This window comes from Manduca sexta, chromosome 27 (assembly GCF_014839805.1).
Source record: "Manduca sexta isolate Smith_Timp_Sample1 chromosome 27, JHU_Msex_v1.0, whole genome shotgun sequence".
NCBI lineage: Eukaryota > Metazoa > Arthropoda > Insecta > Lepidoptera > Sphingidae > Manduca > Manduca sexta.
In genome coordinates, this window is record NC_051141.1 from 17,214,739 (window position 1) to 17,230,615 (window position 15,877).

Sequence of the window (15,877 nt, forward strand, 5' to 3'; positions counted from 1 at the left end):
AGAGTGCGTTCGGCTAATTTCGGACGGTTTTTCGGTGTGTTGCGAGGAGTCTCGAAAATATTTTTTTCTCATAAAATGTTTAAGCGATACCAAAATTTTATACATGAAACTGGTTATTATTAAAGCTACTTTATGTGATAATTTAATCATCTTCCAATTCTCTCTGTGTAAGCTTAAAAATAGATGATAATATCTGTATAGAAATTTAAAACCCTTAGAAAAGATCGGACCATCGCGGGGTAAATTCGGACTCCATTCTAATAACGCTTCTAATGCTAGTATGATAAGGTCCACAAAATCAAACAGAAGTCTCATAAATGTTAAGAAGAGCTAAATCCACCTTTTTTGTTTCAATGCACATAGCGCACCCGTTCTTGGTCGTAGCATCAACTGTGGTATATAGGGTGGGCCAAAAAGAGACAGCGTAGCCGCCTACATAGCTTAAACTAAAAAATAACCATAGATTCGTGGTATTTTTTCGTTATACGATCTTACTCCGTATCCGATCTTACCCGAACGCACCTATACTTAAAATGTGATGATTTCAACATAATGCTACTTTTTTTGTTTTGTGTTGCACTAATTTATAAGGTTACCTTATAGAACATAATATAATGGAAAATAAATAACGCTATACATCACCTTGTACTCTGGCTTCTGATAAAAAGGTGGTTATGTAATAAATAAAAAATCAAGATGTATCAATGAGTTTTATTACAAATAAATAAACTACAATACAAAGATTATATTACTCACAAAGTTTTATCTTTCCGTATTTCGTTATAGTGAACTTATAAAAAATATTAAAATACAAATATACCATTTCTTTGGCGATCTCCGTGCTAAGGTGCGTACTGAGAAAACATGTTCGACTTAAAATACATCTTATTTACATAGCGCCAAGGGTCATGGCACGGGAATTAGAAAACATAGTCCGACACATTACCGTTTCACTGTTCTAATTTTAAATTAAAAATAATTATATTGATGCGAATTATACTCCAACATATTCGAGTGTGAAGCTTCTAACCGCCATTTTCGATAAACGATCCCAACCGCTTTTTCTATCTCATAAATTGACCAATCAGAACAGTTTTTCACTTGCTTTCTGATTGGTTCAAAGTCGGAATCGGATTGAAGGTTAAGATTGGGATCGTTTATTAAAAACGGCAGTTAATGTTTAGATATATTTAATCGTAAAATTACTGAGTTATGGTAAATTTAAAATTATAAAGAGATTCTTTCAGACAATACCTATTTGATGTGGACTTATAAATAGATAGGGCACATGGTTATTTATTCTGCAATAACTGCTGACTGCACTGGCTCTAACACGAGCTAATTAGATGATATTTGGAACGTATATATCTTGCTTATAAATTTCTACTGCGAAGAATTATTGCCAGCCTTCTAAGCGTCGTTGAATGGCATTATCCAGTACTAAAACACAGACAAAAAATATTTCTGAAAAAAATACTAGGTAATAGATGACGAAGCTATTAAATAACTAACTATACTAAGTACAAAAATGCTCGTAATAAATGCAGGTTATAAGTACGGAATACAATTATGAACAGAATCTTTTTTTCTTGTATTTTCGATACCTATAAAACAAACTTACAGATTATATGTCCAAAATATTTATTGTTCGTTTAAATCAATTTTATTTAATTAATATATATTTTAATATAGCTTATTTATTACGCTCAGAAAAAAGTTAAATGAAATATTGATTCATGTTATAAGCAACACCGTATTCCCATCGGATACTCAGTCAATGGGAACACGAAAATAAAGGAATACTTGCATATTTATTATAGGAAGCAGTTTAGCCTCAAAAAGACTTCTAGTTCTTAATATATTGCCTTTATATCTAATTAAATCTATGCGAGCTATGTTATAATAGGAAAATGTATATTTATTTAAATATTTGACTCAACATATTGAAAATTAGTGATTTATGCATCAAAATATAAAACATACAATTACGTAAATATAGCGTAAATACAACTGTATATTTCCCATTAAAAACGCTGGTATGGCAAAACCACAAATGGAATTTAAATGTAAGGCACATTCACACAATACTTTTAGTATCCACCTAATAATCATACGAAAAGTACAAGTTTTAACAGTTTCCCATTGGATACGAATTTCCATTGAATACGCTGACTCATTCCCATTAGTCTAACTGGAGCTGGCGGGTCGGCTGGGCCCCTCAGTGGGTTCGAGGACTATTCTCTTGTAGCACCCGACTGGGAGCTGGTCAAGTATGTCCTTTACGTTCTCGACCTCAGCTTTGAGGTGGTCGTGCTCATCTTGATATTGTTTCATCCATCTGAAAATATTAATATGTGATTTAATGGTCATTCGAAATGTAAATTGATTGAATAAGTAATATGAATTGGTACATTTTTCAATGAACATAGCTGACGACAATTAGAGAGGGGGCAAAATGTGTGAAATAAAACCTTTAAACCAGGGCGGGGGAGGATGCGTCTGCCGAGCCACGTCCTGGGGACAGTGCCATAGAATCTAGGACGACGCCATGGAGATATATTTGGCGGGCAAAAACAAACAGGTCGCCGGAAAAAAGGGGCTCGCAAACGTTTTCGGCCAGGATACCAGGATAGCTCACGCCCGGCTCCTTGCGGCGGCACATCGGATCCATCCCGGACAAAACAAACCCACACTACACCACTGAAAATTAAAACGCCTCACCTCTGGTGGCTGTTTTTGGCTTCTGTCAGGCTCTTGATCTTGCCGTCTAGGTCGACTTCCTTCAACGCCCTCTCAGCTTTGTCCAAACTTACCTCTGAAAATTTATACGCCAGTGAGATAAATAGCAATCAATGTTGTTCGATTAGGTGTTACTTTTATAGAAAGTGACTGCATGTAAGGAATTATAAGTTTATTTTAAATAGTATGAATATAATATATGTAAGGATGTTCAGTATTCATCTCTTTTATTACTTTACATTTGACATTGATTCCCTCGTTCCCGCATCGGAACTATCGATGGTCAAATCATTTACGACCATGTGGACAAGTAATTTTGTACTTACGGAGCCTGTCCAGAGCCTTGTCGTCTAAAGTAGGTAGGTTCATAAGTTCGTCCATGATGACCTTAAGGTCTCCGAGGCCCTTGGACACTTGCTTTTCAGCTTCCCTCGCATCTGTGTTTGCTTGACCAACCTACAATAAAAAGATGGTTAATAAAACTTTTTCACCATCGCTAGTTCGTATATTACTTCTCCCTTTAATCAGATATTTAGTACGATTTCAGAATCTGTTAATAATGCTTTTTCATAGTTCTAGCGAGCTGACTTCAGCATCGGAACTATAATCTTATGTAAGTTGAAATATAATGTTATCTATGAAATCTGATGTCATGCATGTTACCTTCATTTTGGCATCTCGTGTCAACTGCATATTTTCAGCCGCCTTCTTTTCAAGATCCTCGATCTGTTTAGCAGTGCCTTGAACACGAGCTGTACGAAAAAAATTACCATATACTATCTGACCTTAACTCATGACCAGTTTCAACTCCATATGGGTCTTAGTATGATAGAGCTATGAGCTATATTTACTTGATAACTTATCAGCTTCATCCCTAAGCTTGACAGCCTCCGCCCTGGACGTGGAGGACTTCTTCTTGATTTCATGGGCTGCCTGTGACACAAAAACAAACATTTTGATAACATTCCATATAGCTACTCAGATTATATCTATCACAAAGTAAGTAAATGCAAGTGAATGTTGTTTATTCTTAAGAAATTTGATTTTTTTATGAAAATACTATTAATTTGTATAATTATTTGTAAAGTTTTCGTATATTCGAAATTCTATAATATAATGCTGAAGTTTGTTTGAATGCGGTTATCTCAAGAACTACCTACTCCCCGTGTTCGCGATGAACAAAAGAAAAATTCGGTATTTAGAAAACTGGTTTATAATTCCTTTTTACAAAGTGCGCGTAATGTCGGCGCATGTACAAAAATTGGAATGAAAAGTGTATGAGTGAATGGCTGTGGTGCGAGCGGTGCGTTTTTTGTGACGTCTTTATGACGTACATGCGTGTGGGCAATGTAATTGGTGGAGTGTATGGCTCGATATAATTCAAAATTAAATGCGCCTTAAAGCAAAGGCGATACGGTCGACATTAGGGAATACCGGCGTCGACACCCCGTCTGAGGCAAATTATTGTCAGGTGGCTTAAACTGGATCAATATTATATAGTGTCTAAAACTATTGCTTGTGATCCGCTACAAAACAACTGATATGGTAAATGAGATGTAATATAAGATGTAACATTAATAATATACAAATAGATTGAATTTCCCTCAAAACAATGAAGTCATAGAATATTCTGTGCAATTGAGTAGTATTTACTAGTCATATTTTCTAAAGCTAAGTTCTAACCTAAATCCCTTACTATGGGAAAAAATCCCATGACCTATACGAAATTAGGCTATTTCACTACGAAAAATGTATAAATCCCTCTTAGTGAAAACATTGGCAAATACATTTAAATTGATCAAATAATTATTAGTTTCTTCATCTCAATGCTATGTTTTAGGAGATACATAATAATAAAACGAATTCTTAATTAACTACGACGTTTTCCTATTATCAATTATATAACAACCAATTTAAAGGAAAAAGACAAATATGAATTGGAAAAAAGTGCAACGTAGAATAGCAAATACGAGTACCTCCGAAGCCTTAACAGCGTAGTCCTTCTGCGCTTGCTGCGCGAGGTCCCTCGCCTCTTTAGCTTTGTCGCTGGCATTGTACAGTTCTTCGGTAACGCTGCTGACGCTCTCCTCAGCCGCAGCCACCTTCTGCTGCACGCCAGGCACGTCTAGGGCCGCTTGAAGAGCCTGTTTTCGGGATTCTGTTACTTGGTCGCTGAATTCTGGAAGAGAAGTTTAAAGAATGTTTGTCGGAGATCGATCTGATAAGTGCCTTCATAATCATTCATTCTTCTTTGCCGAAATATTTTTATTATTTTGTAACAGAGACGAGGCTTATCTTCGAGCCGAGTCTGAAGTCATCATGAACTGGTGGAAGCCATCAAGGATATGGTTGTGTCTCATTGACAGTGGTTTAAATTATGTTGTGCGCGGAGTATTCATGTATGTATAGAGTTTCAATCTCCGTACATTGTGGTGTTTCCTTTTGAATGACAATGAATAGATTGTCTTTGTAAAATAATATGGAGAGAGTATTAGAACGACAATGGAGTAATTACTAGAGTTTTGAAATGCACATTGTAATTGATTATTATGATAGTTGTATGGCGCGAGTATATGGCGTGAGATTCTGAAGTTGTTTTATACAAGTGCAAGTGTGATTGTAATTAAATTATATATCCAGTGAATATCAGAATATTCACTGGATATATAATATATATTTATTGTTCGCATTACATATGAAAAACGCCATGTTATGCAAACATGGCATAGGGGATTTATACCCCCTAATGTTTATGATATTCGTCCCGACATATAAATTGAAACAAGAATAATAATACAATATTAAAGAAACAAAATTCTAGAAGAGATACAACCAAAATTATTCACTTCTTAATTATTTTTCTAGATTGTACTTGCACATACGTGCAAGTATAGTATAATTTTTGATACTTGAAACCCATTTGAGTTTCTCTAAAAACCATTATCACTGATGATGATTCCTTCCGAACCGAATTTCAGCTACGGCAGCCAATCTCAACGGAGATTAGCAAATACGCAGGAGATATTATAGCGCACAAGTGTGTGCGTAATAAACGGGTGCACTCTCTGTTCCTTCTCATAGTCCGGTGAGACTATCCGACATGACCAGAGAGAGATCAGGCGCAGGACCAACAGTATTACTTGCTCAAGGGGGTATCACACCGTCAATTACATGACCGAGCATCGACTAAGTTATATTTTAAATATGGTCACTATTATTTTGGCCCGACCCGGATTTCGCACCCAGGACCTTAGCGCGGTAGTCATACTCGTACCGTGTACAATTACAACTACTCCACCGAGCCAGTCATTACCATACCACTTACCTTTCAAAGTCTTGTAGATTTCATTAGCATCTTTGAGAGTGGCTTTTGTAAGCTCGACATCGCTCTTCGCTTGCGCTTGCAGCACGTCCAGTTTGGCTAGCAGGTCATTCAGCTCGTCCTGCCTGTCGTGACCCTGGTCTAACAGCTCACGACCTCGCTTAATGGCATCTTCCAACCCTCGCAGCGTGTCGTTGTTCTCGGTTATCAGGCGGCTGAGTTCTGCTGACTTTTCATCGATCTGCAAGATTAATCAAGTACTCAATAATTTTTTACTCTCACTCAATAATTTATTATTTAATTAGTACTAGGTGTTATTTATTGTTTTTAACTGGAAAAACATAGTGTTTACGTTAAACCAGGACATTTCATCAAAATTCGTTCCACAGTTTCTGGTTTTTTTTCTAACATCCAAACATTCACATATATAATATTAGTAGTATAATAGCTCGCTGTTTCAGTCATATTATGTCAATTATTTCTATGGTTATATCTTTCCCAAAGGAAGAGCCGTGTTTAAATATAATTACTAATTGACTTAAGCAACATGTATTTGCGACTTATACATATTTATAATCACCACTTCTTTCTATGGTTCTTTTAAATTAATTAAAATTTTCCGAAAAAATGTCGCTTGAGACAATTATTGTTTCAACCGTCGTTATTATTTGTGTTAGCATTCTTATTGTCTCATAAACCATTTGTATAGTTTATTTGACTTACAGTTTTATTCATGTCAATCGCATCCTCATGCAGCTTGCTCAGTTTGATGTCAGGAAGCAGCGTGGTGTTCACTTCTGCATATAGCCCAAGCGCTTCATCATACACAGTCTTAGCTCTCTTCAAGGCCTGGTCAGCCAGTTCTGACATGCTGCCTAGCTTACCAGAGGCGGCATTGAGCTCATTTGTCAAGATTTGAACTTCATTGCTGGGGAAAAGAGAAAGAGATATTATATTTTAAATGCATAAGGCCTGTCCCTTATTTTGTTAAGTAAAATTAAGAAATCTGGATATATACTTAAAAATAGCCATTTGCGAAGGAAGTAATGTTTCTATAAATTATTTAGAGTTTAGGAAAAATATAAATTGCTTTTAAATACAAAAAAAAAAATTAACATTATAAAATATCAGTTGTCACTTTTGGATTTGTTGCCTAATTTAAATAGACCACAGTATTTTTGTATATTTGTTCATGAACTAACTTAGCTAACAATTTTATGTGGGCAGACGCCAAAATAGGTAACCTGCATATTCCAATGTTGTTGGTTTTTAGTGGTTTTTGAAGGCGCTATAATTTTAAGTAAAATGTTTTTACTTTGTAGCTTTTTTGTATTAATAAGAAATAGACCCAACAGAACTTAATGCAAAAACACCGCTGGAAGCAGAAAGTCACAAGGAAGCAAAATACGCAATTTCGTTTATTTGGATGATATGCTTATTCCATTTATTTTGATAACCTCCAAACATAAAACTCAACTAGTAAACTAATTATAATGAAAATTCTATGAGAGCTATTTGAAATTATAACCTTTAAGAAAATTTCATTAGTAAATAAATTATGGGGTTCTGAGGTAATGAACTTGAAAAACGCATCATCAATAGGGGACCGGCCTATGCTTGATTTTGTACATTATTCTATATGTAATGGTTAATAATATGAAAAAGAAGCACTCCTGCGAAAACTGCATAACAATTGGTTAAAAAATGAGCGAGTAATTCATATTTAAAATATTGTAACGTGCAGAAGTGGGCGCGATGTGGGGATATCGCTTCATCTCTTTTTTTCGCACGCGTCGTAATTCCCGATGACGTCACATGTGGATATTTCGTCTCTTTTCTGTTTCTTGTTAATTACCCCTTCCACCGAAATTCAAACACTTATAACTTGTTGATTTTTACCGGATTTTAATAATTCCTTCTGTGTTATAATTTATATTATGTAAATATTTGATAATAGGCAAGAACAAAAATGAGTCCGGTACCCTATTGAGAAAAAAGGGTAAGAATATTTTTGGGGTAGATTAAAATAATTAAAAAATAAAATTCTACATGAGGAATTCGAAATATTGTTAATTCTAATAAATCCTACCTAATATTAGCTTGCTTAGTGATACCGTCCTTAGCAATCTTATTAGCGATAAGCGACGTGTTGAATGCTTTATCTGCGATATCTTTGATGTTCTTGGCTTCGTTCTCGAGTTTCTCAGCGAGGAGTCGCGATTCCTTCGCCAAGGCAGACATATCGACAGACTGTTTGCCGAACTGATCTGATCTGTTACGAGCCTTTGCAAGCGCCGCTGCTCCTTCGCCGTCCAAATATTCTAGAGCACTCTGTAAAATTTAAATAGGTATCTATATTTTATATAATATATAAAAATAAATTCCGATTTCCCTTGGTCACGCCATCACGCGTGAACGGCTGGACCGATTTCACCTTTTTTTTTTGTTGTTGTTTGTTATTGTCAGGAGAAGGTTCATATGAAAGAAAAAAAATATATAAACGGGACTTCTGTCGGGTCAAATAGTTAATAAATTGAAGATGCGGAGGCTAAGGCTTACTGAATGCTAAGGACTTCTATAACTATGAGGTGTGCCATCTTAGGGATTAATTCCTTCTCAGCGAAGTGGGCATGCATGGGGTTGTAGTTATAGTGGATAAGGGATTGACTACGCTCTTCTTGGCGAAGGCCTCTAGTGCTGGGCATTAGAAAACCAACTACACAGTTGGTTTTATGAGGTGTTTCATAGGCCTGATCTGGACCAGCTTACGTCCATGCCTAGTCTACGTTTGGGTAACCACTTTTAGGAAACTAAGGGGTTTGTCTTAGCAAGTATGGGCGAAATTATCTGATCCAAATTCAAATTCAGTTTATTGCACTCCACAATCATTTTCTACAATAGATGTTACATTTTAATACACGTGACATAATTGTGGACCCTGTCGGGCACAGCAAAGTTTCAAGAGAGGGAGAAACTTACAATTATAGGAAACTCATATAAATATGAAAATATGTTGAGATTCACTTATCTTTCACATAATATATAGGTGTTATAAATATTGCACTCACATTGATCTCCTTCTGCGCGGCCTCTATAGTGTCTTCCGCCTTGGATACATTGCCTTTACTCTTCTCCACGGCTTCGTTACCATCGTAACTCTCGTCCTCAATCTTGAAGAGCATATTTCTGGAAAGAAAATAGTTTTACATTTCTGGCAAAAGTCAGAACGCGGTTTTTTTCATGACAATTTGTGTCTCAAGATTTTTAATAACGCAGTACATTTAACATTAATAGTTTTTTTAATGGTTATAATTTGTGTTCTTGAAATATATTTTCTTACCAATTATTCCCATTAAACTCACCTGACGTCAGCCAGTCGGTCGGCCAGCTCTGCCAGGCTGTCAGTAGGGCTGGCGCCAGGTCCACCGACTTCCACCTGTGCCCTCTGCGCCAGTTGGTCAATTTCATTCCTTACTCGCTGCAATTCCTTGTCGAAATCTGCGTTTTCCACCACCGTGGGGGTTTTGGATATCTTAGATAGAATCTGAAAAAGGGTATTATAATTGTGTTTACGGTATCATTCTCAAGATTATAGAATATGTTTGGATTACAAAAATATACTTAAACGCAGCAATCATGATACACTCATGTTGCTCAACTCCCATATTGCTTAAAAAACTGAAAAAAAAAAACTGGACAAGTGCAAGTTGTACTCACGCACCGATGGTTCTGTACAAACTTGTAGATAAGGTATCTAAGTATATAGGTTAAAACATGAAAAACTTAACTTTGCCGTTCCATTCCTAGAGCTGGTTATGGCGCCAACCGCAAATAATAAGTTTATAATATAAAATTAGTTCGTTTTGTTATTAAAGTACACAATAATTACAGTTTGTAGATTCTTTGTTTACATGTGCTTAAAGATATTGCTACTTGCCAAATTTCATGATTCTAGGCCGAAAGGAAGTAACCCTATATATTTTGAATCCCTACTGCGCGCCATAAACGGTAATATCTTTGGTTCACGTCGAGTTAAGCCTGATTTTTTGCACAGCTGAAAGACCATAGACCCGAGTATCCAACATAAATTTCAACTTGATACCTCTATGCTGAGAAACCTTTTCTGGCCAGATACACAGACCGATAATAAAGTGATCCTACAAGGAATCCCTGTTAAATTTTGATATATGGAACCCTAAAAAATAAATCCACCCATTCAATTATACTCATCTAGATAGGACATGATGTTAGTAATTTTTAATTCCACTTGACCTATTTCCTATTCATGTTTCACCTCACGATAATACTGTAGTTTCTATAAGCATAGTCTTTGAAAGGAAAACAAGTAAAGGGTTCCGTGTGCACGTACCTCGTCAAGTTCTCGCAGTTCTCTCCTGTGCTCGTTGACGGCATCCAGCACGAGATTATAGCACGGCGGACAGTCCTCACAACCCTGGCCGTCCAAACGTCTCTTCTTATTTTCCATACACCTGGAATATTAGATCAAACATCCCATATTGCTTGTTTCGGAAAAATCACTCACATACATTACATAGAATAGTGAGACAACAATCCTACTTATATTATAAATGCGAAAGTCTGTGAGGACTGATGTAAATTTGTTCATCTTTCACGAAAAAACTACTGAACGGATTGGAATGAAACTTTACAGTAATATTAGTTATCCATCAGAATAATACATAGGCTACAATTTACAATGATTTTGTGTAATTTGGTCATAATATAACGATACATATCAAGTAAGTCAGCAAAAGAAAAATATTCCGGAAAACTTCTTCACGCGAGCGAAGCCGCGAGCTAAAACTAGTAACTTAAATAAGAGTTAAAAATATATCTAGACGTAAAAGGCCTGTATTACTCACTTGTCACAACGACGTCCCTCAACGTTCTCCTGGCAGGAGCACTGGCCGGCCATGTCGCACTGGTAGTTGGTCGAACCCCACTCGTCGCAGTCACAGTCCTTGCACCCCTCAACTGAGAAGCCGTAGTGGTAGGCCCGGCAGCGGTCACAGTGTTTCCTGTGGATAATAATGTTTATGGACCATTCAACTTACTGGTGGAAGTTCGCTCGTAAGCGAGAAGTTGTCTGGATAGGTACCACCATAATGTCTATTAATTACTGGGCATTATGACTTAATAATTTAGCTCTTAGGGAGACAAACACAGTGGAATGTCACACAGTACTTTGTAGTTCAACATTCCTATGGTGTTGCTACTGTTTATAGGTGCTTGTATCATTCACTATCAGGTAAATGGCATGCTCATCTCGTGCAGAATGAAACTCAACTTCTAATATCCTCAAAGTTCCATTTCATTCTTTATACACCATCAATTCCAATTCTAATTAATTGTCTTGTTCGTTTTTATACCTCCTTTTGACTTTTTTCTTTTATGTACTCGTTATTGTGACCTTTGCCTTATGAGTAATTTAAAACCTTGTTATAAAATAGATAGAGTCCATTACGCAATATCTAAGCAACACTCTCATGATACTGTCACCAGACCTGAAGATCAAGTATCAACCATATGAGAATTTGAGGACTCACCCGTCAATACCAGGTTTACAATAGCACTGGCCGGTCTGTGGATGGCAAGTGCCGTTGTACGAGCCTTCCAGGTTGCACTCGCAAGGCTTGCACCCATCGCCGGAGTCGATGTTGTAGTAGCCATCCTGTAATATTGGCATATATTGTTAGTATGTACATAGAAACTTAACAAAAAAATAATTGTTACTGTATTTTCAATGTTCATTATATCTGGTGCAATTGGATCAGGCTGAATCGACGTTTTATTTTTCACTGGTGGTAGGATGTATTTTATATCCGCCCCGATAGCGACTACCGTACACAAGGTGTCGGAACCCACTATAGTGGCCTAGGTAAGTGTGTCGTGTTCCGGGATCACCCTGTGTATATCCACTCCCAACAGGCCAGCATAATTGTAACCATCTCTCATCAGTCGTTATTGGATCCCACTCCACTTACCATCAGGTACTGTCGGGTCACTTTGCCGCGCACGGATTAACAGAAAAATCCGTGGTTATTATGGCCTATTCTACCACTGCATCGACATACAACAGATTTTTAGAGGGAAAGTAACAAAACCCAACTGTGTTTAAAATAAATGTGACTGAACTTTATAACAAAGCTTTCAAATGGATATATAATCTATATATTGTAAATTTTGAAACACATTATAAATAACAAAAAAATTAAAAAAGCGAGATATATTGCTTGTGTTTGCTTTTATGTTCTACTACTTCTGCACAATCACAATTAATGACTTCACCTTACCTCGCACTTATCACAATTCCTGCCAATGACGTGAGGTTGGCACGAGCAGTATCCGGTGAGCCCGTCGCACTGTGGAGGTCCCTCTGGACTTTCGATAGTACCCGCCACGTGGCACTGGCAAGGCTTGCAGTCTCCCTTCTTTTTCGGATCCAGAGCGTCTCCAAAATATCCTGATTAGAAAGATAAATATTGTAATAACTGCGATTAGAAATAGAAGAAATATGTAGACACATATTTTGCATTTTAACAAATTATGATCGAGTGTTACTGTGACAGTTCTAACTTCTAGATACTAACGGAACTATAAGATTAAAAGTTTCATACATTATATTGATTTGTAGATGTATTTACGATTATTGGAAGTTGACTATGGTTAATATAAAAATGACCATTCTGAATAAGATTTAATGTCTAAAGGCGACTAACAAACCAGCACAAACTAACTTGTATTTCAAGTTCTATGTAAGAAACCAGCTTATAACTTTTGACGTTAATGACATTCTCTTTCTTGCCCTTTCTTCTGATTACACTCACCACTCAAACACTTGTCACAATGATCCCCGGCAGTGTTGTAAATACACTTGAGACACTCTCCGGTAGTCCTGTTGCAGTTGCCGACAGCATTGGGGTCAACGTTTCCATTACACTGACACTCTTCACACTTGTGTTCGGGCCCGAACTGGCCAGTAGGGTCGCCGTGGTAACCGTCGGCGCACACCTCGCAACGAGGTCCTGGAGGAATTCAAATTCATGTATCCATTGTCTTATTAATATTATAAAAAAGAAAGTTTATGCAAAATTTTAAGATATTTGTTGTCAGCAAGATGCTGAAGGATTTCGAAAGTTTATTTGCCACAACATAAAGGTTTGGATTACCATATAGATATTTTAGTGGGGTTTTATTGTGCTATCAGGCTAATTGGAAAAAATAGTAAATATAAAGGGAACAGAATTTCTATAGAAATTCCTAATGCCCGAATACCCTACCTACCCTATAATAATGCTTATGGTATAATTTTGAGCAACTTACCAGCATATCCTTCAGGACAGTCGGTACATACAATGCTCTGGTCCATGAGCTGGATGCAGCCACTGTCCTTGGGGCAAGGGCACAGCTTGCAGTCGTCAGGTGTGCCAGCTATCGCGTTGCCATAGAAACCCTTAGCACAAAGTTCACAGTTGCTTCCAGTGGTATTGTGCTTGCAGATACAGAAACCTAGAAAATAACTGTTGTGTAAACTTCGCAATTAAATATGGAAAGGTTTGTGGTAATTGTTGTTTGAAACTATTATTAATAAGATTCATCATACTTGCAACAAATGGCAACTTCAGAATTCAGGTGAAATTTTATTATTATGGTAAATATATTTTAATGGTCACTTGTAAAAATAAATCAAAAGTACAACCTGCTTGAAATGTATGCTCTGAACTCACTATGCAGTCTCAGGCGGGTTGGTACAAGTAGACGAAATTTTTCCCAATAAGCCCCAGAAGGATCAAAATTGTTACTTACCAGTAGCAGTGTCACAAATGTGCGCATGCCCGTTGCAGTCGCAAGGTATGCAGGCGGAGTATGGTCCGCCATTGGCAGGCTCATGCTTAAACCCAGGAGCGCACTCTTCACAATAATCTCCGACATATGCCTTAGGACAAGAACATTTCTCCACCCAATTTGCTGGTGCCGAACCCTTCTCTCTCCCAATCTTGGCTGTCTCCAACTTGAAGTTCATGAGATAGCCCACTCCAGCTTTGTTATATGTACCTCGGATCTTGATAGCGGTGAGGTTTTGAAGAATTGACATGTATTCGAAGTTCGAGAGGGTGGGAGTCCAGCCGAAGCGAGGGTCTTCGTGTAAACGGAATTTATACTCTTGGGGCTGAAAGAAAGATTAACTTTAGGCAACATTTTGGATATGCTGATTGATATAACAGTCACTCATATAGCATGAAATAATTCAGAAGAGCAGCTGTATATTAAATAATTATAATAATTATAATATGTATGTGATAATGTCAATACTGGATTTGTATTTCGCATGTTGCAGTTGTGAAATGTAGATTAAAAAATATTGAATATAAAGTATTTATAATGCCTTTCATTTCTATCCCTAAGTTATCATTATCCTGTGCAAGGGTCACTCCAAATGCGATATAAAATATAGTTAACAAACAATGAAAAGGAGCCATAACTATTCATGCCTAATCGCCACAAATTGACAACAAATAATACAAATTCATGAAAAGCAAAAATAAATCTTTAGAAAAATATAAATATTCAAATAGTAGTCGAAGGTACGCAAAAAGATTTATATTACTATTGCTTGCAAATACTAAAAAAATATTTCTCGCTTCGGAATTTGCGGGGCTAGTAATTCGCAAAAGCATATGTAGATCAACAATCATTGATATAGCCTATATTTTTTATCAATAGCCACAATCAATACAACTGCGCAGCATTCTACACACCTGATCATTTGGTTCAGGGTTGTTCTGACTATAGATGTTGATGGATATGGAAGTCTTGGAGCCCTCCAGGATAATATCCTGAGCTGAAGGATATCCCCTGCTCTCTCCTAGTCGTAGCGTGAACATCAAGTCATGGTTGTAGGACGGTCGCTGATCACCCAGGAACTGATTGGAGGCTAGGAAGTACACAATCTCCGAGTTCTTTGACACCACACCTGGAATGAAGCGTATGCTGTAGATTTCAAGGGTCTAAGCGAAAGTCGTAGCATGGACTGATGCTTTGAAGACCGTTTGAGGTAAACCTGGCTTTAGTTAACAAAAGAGTCTTGTAGAAAATGTTTTAGCCAAGACTATGAATGATCAATAGTAAAACAAATAGTAGACTTCGTGGCCAGTATTGGAACCCAACTAAATTGACATTTATTACATTTGATTGTAATGCCTTAGGGTTGATATGCTTAAAAATTTATTGCTTATCCGTAATTACCTAATAAATTAAACTGATTTAATTGAAATGGGTAAAATTTTCGATTTGCACTATGTTCATTAAAACTACAGCTACCCCGCAGTGACAAGAAATGTTTCATACTACTATTGTATAACTAATAACCAAACAATTACCAATATTCTGTGTATTAGCATTGAACTGGAGCATGGCCGGTTTTCTCTGATCATCCTCAGCTCCCCACTTCTCGGAGTCCCTGATGAAGTGCGCGCTAATCTCGTGCGCTTGATACTTGGGTGCAGAGTTGCATTGGGAAGAGTGGCCGAAGCAAAAGCAAGGAGTACAACCAAACTCATTTGCCAAGTCCAAGTTGAAGAAGCCCGGTTTACATCTGTTGGGTAACATTTGTTTAATTGTTTTAAAGATGATTTTTCAGGACAGTCTAATAGAATTTTAATTATACTACTTGAAATACATCTTTATCAAAAGATACGAAAGTCACGGAAAGAAATATACATATAATATATATTATACTATACTAGCTCATTAGTCAGACCCATTGGTCCAATAAGTTTCTATAGTATTATCTAG

The 15,877-nt window shown here is 36.8% G+C and overlaps 1 protein-coding gene across 1 annotated transcript in view; it reads right to left on the reverse strand.

The window, feature by feature from the left end:
* Nucleotides 1–696: 696 nt before the first annotated feature.
* LOC115439918 (laminin subunit gamma-1) overlaps nucleotides 697–15,877 on the reverse strand; it is a 31,448-nt gene continuing 16,267 nt past the window's right edge. Inside the window, exons 10-29 of the mRNA XM_037443932.1 lie at nucleotides 15,463–15,677; nucleotides 14,842–15,056; nucleotides 13,889–14,252; nucleotides 13,406–13,591; nucleotides 12,910–13,107; nucleotides 12,376–12,545; nucleotides 11,629–11,753; nucleotides 10,945–11,100; nucleotides 10,431–10,551; nucleotides 9,424–9,605; nucleotides 9,130–9,247; nucleotides 8,151–8,392; nucleotides 6,785–6,989; nucleotides 6,065–6,302; nucleotides 4,716–4,918; nucleotides 3,591–3,672; nucleotides 3,403–3,491; nucleotides 3,066–3,195; nucleotides 2,722–2,815; nucleotides 697–2,338 (exon numbers count right to left, since the gene is read on the reverse strand). Coding sequence (XP_037299829.1) covers nucleotides 2,188–2,338; nucleotides 2,722–2,815; nucleotides 3,066–3,195; nucleotides 3,403–3,491; nucleotides 3,591–3,672; nucleotides 4,716–4,918; nucleotides 6,065–6,302; nucleotides 6,785–6,989; nucleotides 8,151–8,392; nucleotides 9,130–9,247; nucleotides 9,424–9,605; nucleotides 10,431–10,551; nucleotides 10,945–11,100; nucleotides 11,629–11,753; nucleotides 12,376–12,545; nucleotides 12,910–13,107; nucleotides 13,406–13,591; nucleotides 13,889–14,252; nucleotides 14,842–15,056; nucleotides 15,463–15,677 — 3,484 coding nt within the window. The 3' untranslated portion in view covers nucleotides 697–2,187. The remainder of the gene's footprint in view (nucleotides 2,339–2,721; nucleotides 2,816–3,065; nucleotides 3,196–3,402; nucleotides 3,492–3,590; nucleotides 3,673–4,715; nucleotides 4,919–6,064; nucleotides 6,303–6,784; nucleotides 6,990–8,150; nucleotides 8,393–9,129; nucleotides 9,248–9,423; nucleotides 9,606–10,430; nucleotides 10,552–10,944; nucleotides 11,101–11,628; nucleotides 11,754–12,375; nucleotides 12,546–12,909; nucleotides 13,108–13,405; nucleotides 13,592–13,888; nucleotides 14,253–14,841; nucleotides 15,057–15,462; nucleotides 15,678–15,877) is intronic.